This window comes from Mytilus edulis, chromosome 4 (genome assembly GCF_963676685.1).
Source record: "Mytilus edulis chromosome 4, xbMytEdul2.2, whole genome shotgun sequence".
Taxonomy (NCBI): Eukaryota; Metazoa; Mollusca; class Bivalvia; order Mytilida; family Mytilidae; genus Mytilus; species Mytilus edulis.
The window spans coordinates 66,377,740-66,388,815 of NC_092347.1; the positions used below are offsets into that span (position 1 = coordinate 66,377,740).

The 11,076-nt window shown below is 32.4% G+C and overlaps 3 protein-coding genes across 3 annotated transcripts; 1 reads left to right on the forward strand and 2 right to left on the reverse strand.

Annotated features, from left to right (window-relative positions):
- The first annotated feature begins 983 nt into the window (after positions 1-983).
- LOC139521486 (uncharacterized) lies at positions 984-2,675 on the forward strand. Its single transcript, XM_071314960.1, has one exon. The coding sequence runs from the start codon at positions 984-986 to the stop codon at positions 2,673-2,675; it is 1,692 nt and encodes a 563-aa protein (XP_071171061.1).
- A 1,247-nt stretch (positions 2,676-3,922) lies between these two features.
- On the reverse strand, positions 3,923-6,351 carry LOC139520274 (uncharacterized). Its single transcript, XM_071312780.1, has 2 exons — positions 4,972-6,351; positions 3,923-4,054 (listed from the first exon to the last, which is right to left on the reverse strand). The coding sequence occupies exon 1, from the start codon at positions 5,925-5,927 to the stop codon at positions 4,977-4,979; it is 951 nt and encodes a 316-aa protein (XP_071168881.1). The 5' UTR covers positions 5,928-6,351; the 3' UTR covers positions 3,923-4,054; positions 4,972-4,976.
- A 570-nt stretch (positions 6,352-6,921) lies between these two features.
- On the reverse strand, positions 6,922-10,078 carry LOC139520275 (uncharacterized). Its single transcript, XM_071312781.1, has 3 exons — positions 9,809-10,078; positions 7,743-8,103; positions 6,922-7,225 (listed from the first exon to the last, which is right to left on the reverse strand). Exons 1-3 carry the CDS (start codon positions 10,029-10,031, stop codon positions 6,994-6,996), a joined length of 816 nt encoding a protein of 271 aa, XP_071168882.1. The 5' UTR covers positions 10,032-10,078; the 3' UTR covers positions 6,922-6,993.
- Between the last annotated feature and the right edge of the window lie 998 nt (positions 10,079-11,076).

Sequence of the window (11,076 nt, forward strand, 5' to 3'; positions counted from 1 at the left end):
TCTAGCAAGTAATTGTTGGGTCCCGTTATGGCCTTAATCATAGTCATATAACTTACTCATAGCTTGTTGTGATGGCTTATTATAAAAAAAATGAAGGGATAGTTGTATCATTGGCACTCATACCACATCTTTTTATATCTATAAACAGACTTTTTTTACCACTAGTCTATAAACAACACTCGAATGAATACTGAAACACTTTATGTAAGCACATGTGTATTTATTTATTTTTAAATAAGATAAGCACAACTTAATAATAGGTATTTGCAAGGAGCACTTAAATTATTCCACCTACATGTACATGTAAACTACAAATTTATGTGTGAACAGTATAACTTAAAAGTAAATATGCTATGTCCAAAATGTGACCATTGACAAAACTCAAAACACAAGAAATATTAAATGCTTTAAAGTTTTAGACCATGTCAATACATGTATAACACAACTACTAAAAATAAATAAAGAAATAACAAACTGTTCTTAATTAATGCGCATAATAACAGTTTGGAAATGCACAGAAAGTATTTCTTAAAAAGAGTTTTGGGCAAATTCTAACAATAGTCTAACACACATGTCACATCACAATAAAAAAAATTCTGTTATTTATAAAAAAAAAAAAAAAACAATGTATAAAGTTTATAGTGGCAGTCATTTGTTAGTTTATTCCAAGGATTTGTATAGTTGATAGTTGGACACTGCATAACAGTTTTGTAATATATATATCTTGGTTAATTGGCACAAGGTACTGGTCATCAGCTAATAATGCAGATCTCTTTAGCCTAAAACTGTTTTAGTTAACATCTATTAGAATTTGACAAAATATTGGTGCTCACTTTATTCAGTTTACACAGGTTGCTCTGTAATGTTTTATATTACTTGGTGGCATTAGGTTTTTATTGGTCTTTGTTTCTTTCAGGTATTAGTCAAAGTAAAGGTCAAGATATTTAAAGTTTCATTGTAATGTTAAAGAGAAGTTGTATAGTATGAGAATTTGTTGTGTTGTTGGGTGTGGTAATTCCACCTACCACCTCAACAAATGGATGAAAACTTTGTGTCAAGTTCATAAGTGTAATTTAGGAACAAGGTCTTGTGATTGTGAACCACCCTTCAAGTTGTTTCCATTTCCAACAGAAAACAAGAATCCTGAGTTAAGGAAAAAATGGATGATTCAAGTGAATAGAATTGACCCAACAACTAATAAAAACTGGACTCCAAAAGCTCATGACAGGGTTTGCTCAAATCATTTTGAGGAATGTACTCCTTATCCATCGGTTAATTTAGGGCACACTGTAAAAACAACTGTAAGACCATCCAGAAAGATAATTGTTAAACATCAATTTCAAAAGAAAAGCAAGTCTGTGTCTGAAAATACAAGTACAATTGAGTCATCTGTATTGCAAGACATTCAAGACACAAATTTACCAGCAGAAGACATTCAAATATATACTGCTACACCATATATTGACTATGTTAAAAAATCTGCACAATCAGACCACTGTTACACTGGTATAAATAAAGAGAAAAACAGTACATGTAAAGAAAAGCTGCAATCTGACAATCATCTTAATAAATCAGACCATTCATATGCTTCTAAATGTGACTGTTCCTCCAACTGTGTTTGTAAAGGTTGCTTCACCAAGCAACAAACTATCAATAAACTAAATTCTCAATTAATTTATTTACAACAACAACTACACAGCAAAGGCACAAAAAACATGGTTCATACAACTATGACAAATAACATAGTGAAAGATGACAGCAAAACACGATTGTACACAGGGCTGCCTAATGCAGATGTATTTGATAGGCTATACAAGCATTTGTTACCACGTGCAAAGCGTTTGACCTATTGGAGTGGAAGCAAGAAAATCGTAAGCACGAAAGCGAAAAGGGTTTTCAAAAAATCACCTAAAAAATTTGGTCCCAAAAGAAAATTGTCTGTCAAAGATGAACTTGTCATGACTTTGATGAAGTGTAAGGTTGGTATGAACAGTGAGCTACTGGGTGATTTTTTTGGTGTTCAACTCTCAGTTGTCTCTCAGGTGTTGAATACATGGTTGAAGTTTCTGGCGTACGAGTTGAAGCCTCTTATACATTGGCCAGATAAAGAAATAACAAAAGAGACATTGCCACATGTATATAGTTCAATTGCTCCTAATCTTAGGTGTATCATAGACTGTACTGAAATATTCATTGAAAGACCCCGAGATATGGAATTACAAGCACAAACATGGTCTGACTACAAAAAAAACAACACGCTTAAGTTTTTAGTGGCAATGGCACCAAATGGCAGCATTTCATACATTTCCGAAGCTTATGGCGGGAGGGCCTCTGATCGCTTTATTGTAATGGACAGTGGTTTTTTAAATCTCATTGATCCAACTGATGAGGTAATGGCAGATAGAGGTTTCCCCATACAATCAGACTTGGTTATGAGACAAGCAAAACTGATCATACCACCACCAGGTCAGGGGTCAGAGCAGATGACTAAGGAAAATGTACTGAAAACAAAGGCAGTTGCCAATGTCAGAATTCATGTTGAAAGGGCAATTGGCCGAATCAAGTGCTTTCAAATTTTGAAAAACACATTGCCTATTACTTTGGTTCCTTTGGCAAATGAGATTTTTACAATTTGTTCTGCTGTATCTAATTTGCAACCACCTTTAGTAAAGTGATAATTAAATAAACCCATCAACATAAATAATTGGTTTTCATTAACACTGATTTAAAAAGTTTAGACAATTTGGCTGTAAAAGTTTATTGAGGACTATGAATTGCACCTATTTTGTAGAAAAAAAGATAATCAATTTCAAGAATATATAGTCCAAGCATTTAAAAAATTATTATATTTTCTGTTTGAATTATTGAGACTTAAGGTGCCAAATTTTGATACATGTATATCAAAACTTTATGATTTTGTTAATTCAAAATTCTAAAATGTATCACAAAACAGGAGTTTAAAAGATATACGTTTTTGAATTTTAAAATATTATCTGATAAAATGTTTTAGGTTATGATTTGGTTTAATTAGATATTTGGAGCCAGAAGTAAAAATAAACCGGTCTAAACAGACTACTGTTATAGTTTTCAATATAATAGTACTTAACAATCACTACAACTGTCTTTAGACCTCACCTCATATATCATTTAATTGGAATTATTCCTGTTAAACCAAGATAAAAAACAGTTTTAAATTTTTGGCCAATGGAAAAATTTCTTTCAAATACATGTAAATTGTTTATTTATTTCTAGCACAAAGGATATGTTATTTACTTTTATGATTAAATTATTGCTTGAAAAAGGATTTTTTTTTTAAATAACTATTCAACTGTAATTTGTCTTTGTACTTTTTGATAATAAGTTTATTTTAAAACCTTGTTTCAAGAATGTTGAATTTAAAAAAAATATAATTATGGTTGTTAACCATGATAAAGACATCTTTTCTTAGGTTGTTAACCATAATCATGATAATTGAGAAAACTTTTCTTAGAACTTAATAAGTATAACCAAATATGTATTTTGAAAAGAATGCATAATTATGAGTGAGGTTTCAAGGACAATTGGTGTGAGAACACAGTTATTTCATATATATATATATATATGCAATTCTTTGAGAAAATAAATGGAAATAAAACAAATCCCAACTGCCCTTCTTGATATTATTTTCACAGTGCATGTGTTGAACTATTTAACTTTGAAATTCATGATCCAATTTTTTTAAAGTGTAGTTTCATTCCCCTTCTTGCCATTTAAGGCCAAAAATATGAAGAAATAAATTTGGAAAGGCTAAAAAATAAATGGTAATTATAACACACTGTCCACACTTGACTAAGGATTATATTTGGAGACTATGAAAATCAAGGGAAGATAACTGTGTTCCCAGACCAATACACCTGAAAAGTACATGTACAATGTATTTTTACAATACTGCTTCAAAGCATGTTGTCACTGAAGAAATATAAAAATATGTAGGCTGTCTTAAAGATAATGATTAATATCATCTTCAACTTTTATATCTTCCGTCTTTCTCTTTTCTTCTCTTGCATATCCTCCTCTGCAATATCAAAATAAATAAGTCATTTTTCAAATTGATTATAGAAATAATAATATATTTTTTGAGGGTTTAAATTACAAATATTCAGTATATTTATTATAATATATATATTTATTAAATACATATATACATTTGTTGGTTTTGATTTGTGAAAATCCAAATATTTTTTTTTTGTTTCTGTTATAAATACTGTTAATAAAATATAAAAGTTTTATGAAGTTACTTTTATTATCTGGTGATGTTAATTTTATATTCTGTAGACAGTTCATGTATCTAGCAAGCCAACAAAAAATGGGATATGATATCATATATGGAGCAAACTATTAAAAATAATTGACCTAAAATTGAAAGGAAATTTTGATAATTTAACAGACTCACACCATATCTTCCTATATCTATAAATACCATACAATACTCATTGTATATTATTTATGTTGCTATTTAGATAGTCCAGACAATTCTTTAATATACAAGAAGATGTGATATGATGATTGCTAATGAGATACTCTCCACAAGAGACCAAGAAATACAGAAATTAACAGATGTACATGTAGGTCACTGTATGTCCTTCAATAACGAGCAAAGCCCATATGACATAGTCCTCTATAAATGGCCCCGAAATGACAATGTAAAATAATTCAAACGACAACTTTATATTTAGAAAGCAGCATATAACATCAAAGTCTGTCAGAGTGTATTCCAAAAGGTGTAAAATATTTTAGAATAAAACAATGTCAACAGACTGAGACAGATTAACAACAGTACACCATATTACAAAAAATGTATATATATGCACATTTAGTCTTAAATGAAATAGTATAAAAACTGCCTTGTCGGACGTCAAAACTTTTTAACCTGGAACGGGACAGCCAAAAAAACAATGCTTCTACTACTGTAGGTGAGACATAAAAATATACCTTATTCATAAACTGTTTTCCTTACTAGCTTCACAGTCATCACAGTACCATTTATCCATGTTCAACATACCATCAAAACCAATGCATCCCCAGTGAAACCATTTTCTACATTTGTCACATCCTATACTGTAGTCAGATTCACAATTGTTGTCCAGTTCATCAATTTCCAAACATGTCTGCTGACATGAGCCGCACAGATAAATTGGTTTTGGTTCAACCTTTTTGCGTCTCTTGTTGAGCTTTTTCCCTTTAGCTTGTGTTGATTTTGTTGGTTTACATGTATTTACCGGTATTGCCAAGAGTGGTATGCTGTCTGTATTACTCTTCGTACCACTTGATGTTTCTGTGTGTGCAACCTTTTTTTTAATATCCTGAGTCAGCAGCTCCACTACAACATACTTAAGAAAGAAATTTTCCAAATTTGAAACAATCTTTTCCCAATAATCTTTCTGGAACAGAATTCTCTCCAAGTGGTGTCCATGCTTGGTAAATATAAAAAAATCACACCATTGTTTATTGCAAATTGCCATTTGCCCTTGTATCTGTGTGTAGTAGTTGTGGTTTCTTTGTAATGTGATGTTACTACCTTCTTTAACTAAGTATGTTAGATTTTCATGACTTGGTATGGTGTGTGCAATACTTAATGGACATTTAACCTCCAACACACCAGAACCACAGCAAGAACAGTCTACCATACCATCTGGACTTGAACCTAAATAGCCCCTTTTGGTGTCAATGTAGAGCCCTGTTTCCACAACTTTTAAATCTTGGTGTTTCCTCTGTAACAGTATACACTTATACTTCCTTCTGGCTACAGGTTCCATGAATCTACCATACTTCAATGCAGGAATATTACTATTTTTTTCTTTGTAGCCAAGGATCTCAGTGACTAGTGATTCTGTGTTCACAGCTTTATTTTTCTTCAATGTTTCTGATTTTGTGAAAACAGAGTGCATCCTAGAACATGTAATTCGTCCTTTCCTTTGATTGAACCATTCTGCATTTTCACTTTGCCCATTTGTTTCCTGTAAAATTTTCTCCCGGTCAGCATCTGTGTACTTCAGTTTTTCAAGAAGCTCATTATGATCATGACAGTTTCCAGCAATCTCTGGTAATGATAAGGGTAAAATGGTCCCCTCAGTAGTTGTGACAATTTCTGTTGACAGAACATTAAAATCTTCAGATGGTTCATAATTTGTGTAGTTGTGGTGTAAGTACTGGAATACTGCAGCATTCTGACATGCCGGTAGTAAGGCATCACTCAACTTCCCTAAAGATGGTTGTGTTCCCTGTGTTGGCTGAAAAAGTTGTCGTTTGATTGGGTTAATTGGCTGGCCTTGCCCTACAAAATAAAAGTGTGAGTATTCGACACTGAAGAATGATGGAAAAGTTTATTTTACACAAGAGTAAAAATTATACTAACATATCCTTAGTCTCCAAAGTTAACAAAATGACATACAAAGAAATTTTATAGGCAAGCAATGTCCTTGTACAATGTATATTTAAACATGTCGCCACAGAGAAAATACAGAATGATTTAAAAATTAAATATTTCATTCATCATCATTTTTATCATTGGGACATCTTCTACAAATGTAAATACATTGTTCACTCCAGGGTAAACTGAGTTTTAAGAATACACAAGCCAATTAAATGTCGTCTCCAGCATGTCCAGTATTTCAGAAAATAAAATTGTTTTTAAATTCATACTTACAATTTTTTAATGAAAACAGTAGTATATAAATGAAGTTTTTGTGTAAACTATTTCAATTTGTATGCTGCTTGCATATCTATTACTTCCAAAGATTTCTTACTAGGTGAAATATACCTTTCTTAAACAGTTATAAAATGGCAAATAGAATATCAACAGAACTTTTTGCACATTTCATAACAAGACAAGAAAGTAAGAACTGCACAGAAAATGAAGAACTAATAACCAACAATCTGGAAAAATAAAACAAAATTTCATAATACAGTACAAATTCACATGCAATTTTTTTAAATACATGTAACAAACTGATTTCATGCAATTTCAAATGCAGAATACATTTTTATACATGTACCTCCTTTAGAATAATGTGGTTTCATTATTTTTAATTCAGAAAGTTTTTTTGGTTGAACAACAGACTTTTTTGTACTTGGTGACTTCCAGACACATGGCTTGGAAGTGCAAGATTTATTATTTGCACCCCATTGCCAAGCATAGTCTACTTTGAATAAAATGGCTGCCATATGGTTGCAAGTCTCTCCCAATCTACAAATTTTAACACAGGAGTAGAAAGTTGTTTATTTATACCAACATGAGCAAATAAAATAGTGAAATAATTTAATAAACAAATCTTATTTTGTATGGATGACAATGTAAAATGTTATATCAGTATCTGTCTAGAAGTTAAAAACTTTATGCAACAGTCCAAATTAGAAAATGTTCTAGTATGCATATGCGTGTCAAAAATTCTGTGTAACACTTGTGAATATGATGACTTTAAGATGAAAAACATCAATAAAAGATTAAAAGAGACGTTTCTATATCACTTTCATGACTTTGAAGCCTTGCAATTTGAATGTTTTTAATTTTATAAGTCCATTCAAAGATCCTAAATATTTTTTATATATATATGTTGTAATTTATTCCAATGAAGAAGGCCGTAATGGCCGAAACGTATGGGAATTTGTGTTATAGTTTTTATTATATATATATATATATATATCTTTTATTATTTTTTCTTTTCAAATTATTATAATGGTTACTGCATATTTTTTTAACATACCCAGCAAAACATGAACAGTAAGCTGTCTGAATTTCCCCAGAAACTTTCTCAAGTAAAACCCATGCTGTATGTGGCACATCATTAATGCGTTGAGATGCAGTACATTCTGCCTTCAAAAAACAATAAGGACTATTGCTGTCGATATAATGGTAATGAACTTCCTTCAGCCATCCAGATGTAAAATAACTGTAGGCCTTTCCCTCCTTGTAGTCCTTCATCAACCTGTCACTCAGCGATTTGTCTTCTTTTTTCTGAAGGAAGGTGGCTATGTCATAGTACATAGTTGGAGGCCACATAGAAACACCCTTGGATTCTGTTACCCATCCACTTGTCAAGTCTATCAAAGGATCTGGAACAATACCTATGAAGAAGATTTTCATGATCGTTTAAATGATTTAATTTAAATTTATTCATAACACTAAAGCTATTTTTGCTACATGTACTTCCAAAGGATAAACTATTTTCAAATAGATAGGGTTACAAGCTTCTGGCAGTAATGTCAGATTCAGTAATGGCCATATAATTGGAAAATTGATTATGTAGGATTTTTAAAATAATGTCCCCAGCCCATGAATTAATGTCCAGCAGGCATAGTTTTGTAATAAATAATGTCCATGGACAATATTTACTTATTCAAATGTGTCCAGGTCACAATTTCCTATAAAAATATGTCCTCAGGAATGAAAAAGTGTCCATGAAAATATTGACATAGAAGTAAATATTTGTGATGTTTTATTCTATTGTCAACTGTCATCCACCCTCGGGGGGCTACTTCAAACTTTTTTTGGTAGGGGTGAGCAGCTGAGACATCAAGTACCCCACCCTTTTCATATATTAATTAACAAAAAACAGAACTATAGATATATTTCAATATTTTCCCCGCTTATCATCCTGTTAAGAAGGAAAATAGTCGCAATAATATCACCTTCTTTTCCAATAAATTCGTCACATCTTAAACACTTTTTTTTCTTATTGCCCATTTTACATCTTTCATTATGAAGATATTTCAATTCCAAAATACAATACATCAGTGGCGGTTCCAGGGGGGGGGGGGGGTCCGTGGGTTGGAACCCCCCTTTTTTTTGGCCGATCAATGCATTTGAATGGGAGCATATAGTTGGAACCCCCCCTTTTACTCTGGGTTGGGAATCCCCCCTTTTTAAAATGGCTGGATCCGTGCCTGTACATGTACATATAAAAGACGTTTGGTCAGATCATAGATGGTATTACAAAAATGTACATCTGTGTTCAGATAAATGTAATATCACCCCAGAGTGTAACACTTTCACTGATTTTAACATGTTTAAATATTAATTAAAAACTGGTAAAAAGTTTCATTGCCGTTCCCTCTTAAAGGACGCTGTCACAATGGAATTTCTTTAAATAATTGTTATCATGTTTTATGTATACAAACCCTTGAATGTTAATTAGGTGCAAATGTCAAAATAGTTGGATTTATTGCATCTATCACTGGCATCAGTGGAAATACCACATCAGAATAAATAGAGTTTAATTGGTTTGACAAATAACTGCTGCATTTACGACTGTGGTTTAACCGCAGCATCAAGAATAAATACGGACATCTGATTAGTTTCAGATACTTATGATATAATCAAGCAAGGGACAATATCAACCTATTGATATATTTAATCTTAATTTCTCACCCTTTTCATATATCAGAGCATGAACAAGTGACCTATTCCAGCGGCTCATCCCTACCACTAATTATATAGCAAGTAGCCCCCCGAGCATCCACCCAAGTTTTTTTTTAAGTAAGCATGATAAGGGGGCTGAGGGGGATAAAGGATCTGCATCTAGAATTAATCTTGCTGCCCTTTTTATGACTTTTAAAATTCTTGTTATCCCTTCATTTTTACATTCACCCCAAATAATACAGCAGTAGTCAGTAAGCATTAAGAACAGAATATACCCATTGTAATATATATGCTTTCCTTGCATTTTATATAGACTTATAGTATACAGGTATAGGCTGTCTGTATATCTTATATTTTTTTTATTAGAGCTATGGATATTTTGCAAAGTAAATGTATTTTTATAAAGGTAACCTTTTGGTGCCTTCAATTTGTCACAGTACTGATCAGCTTTCAGTTTTCTCTCTTCGGCGGGTGTTAGCACTGGCTTAATCTTCATCAAATCAGCGGAATAAACCAGTGCTACAAGTTCTTCTTTCTTCCCAGATGTTCTCAAACCACGTATCCGCAGATACTGTTGCAGCACTGGTACCGTCCACCGTTTAAAAGTATCAATCGTGGTGTCATTTTCAGACATCTCGATAAAAACCAACTCTCTCTCTCAAAATGTAACCGCCAAAATGCTTTGTTTATCTTCCGTCCGATCCCACAATGCAAAGCGGCAAATCTCCTATGTACCGGAAGTAATCGAAACTCCGAACTCGCTTATTAGCAAAGGCATTCCGGCTTAATTCTGTTCTTGCTCTGTGGAAATATTCAGTTTCAGACTGTTGCCGCGCACCCCTGTTCGTGTTGTTATATCTTTCCATAATTTAACAAATCATATTTTCCGTTCAGTAGTTTATATAATTCAATCATGTCACCTCGGACCCGTCTAAAATTTAGAGATGGTAGTTTTAATTTTTGCAGTCTTTCTGAGTATGTAATTAAATTCTTTAATCCTGGTAGTTCGGTTTATTTGCCCGGCGCTGCACATTCTCAATCTGATACGTCAATACATTTTATTTTATATGGATGCCATACAGCCCATACTGAGCTTGCAAACTCTAAATGTGTTCTTACGAGTGTCTTGTATAAGTGGTACAAAGGTATCTATATCTAAATATTGGAAAGTCCTTCTCAGCAGTGCAAACATGGAATTTGCTTTATTAACTTTCTCACTTATATTAACTTAAGTTTTATGGTCTTAACAGCTTAAGGCAAAAAAACATCCGTCGTATTATTAATTGTGAAAAAAATGTTTTGTGTCTGTTTAGTTTGTTTTCCTCAACACGAACAATAAAGTTTATCGTGACAGGTTAGTTAAAAAAGGTAAATATGCTAGGTATACCTACTCAGTGTAAGTGTGATGAGATGATTGAAGATGTTAATTTTCTCCTGGATAATATTTATATACGTTTCGGCAACAAAGTTTATCGCCGACTATATAATGATTGTAGGTATTTATATGGGCACCAATTGCGCCCCTTTAGTTTAATTTAAACATATTTATTTATAGTGGATTGGGAAACATGTTATTGCAACTTATATTAATCCCTTTCCACTTTGCGGCCCATTTGGTAGCAGACTTGTTATTGTACTGTTATGAAAGACAGTTGATGACCAAACTCGAAAAGGCCGTC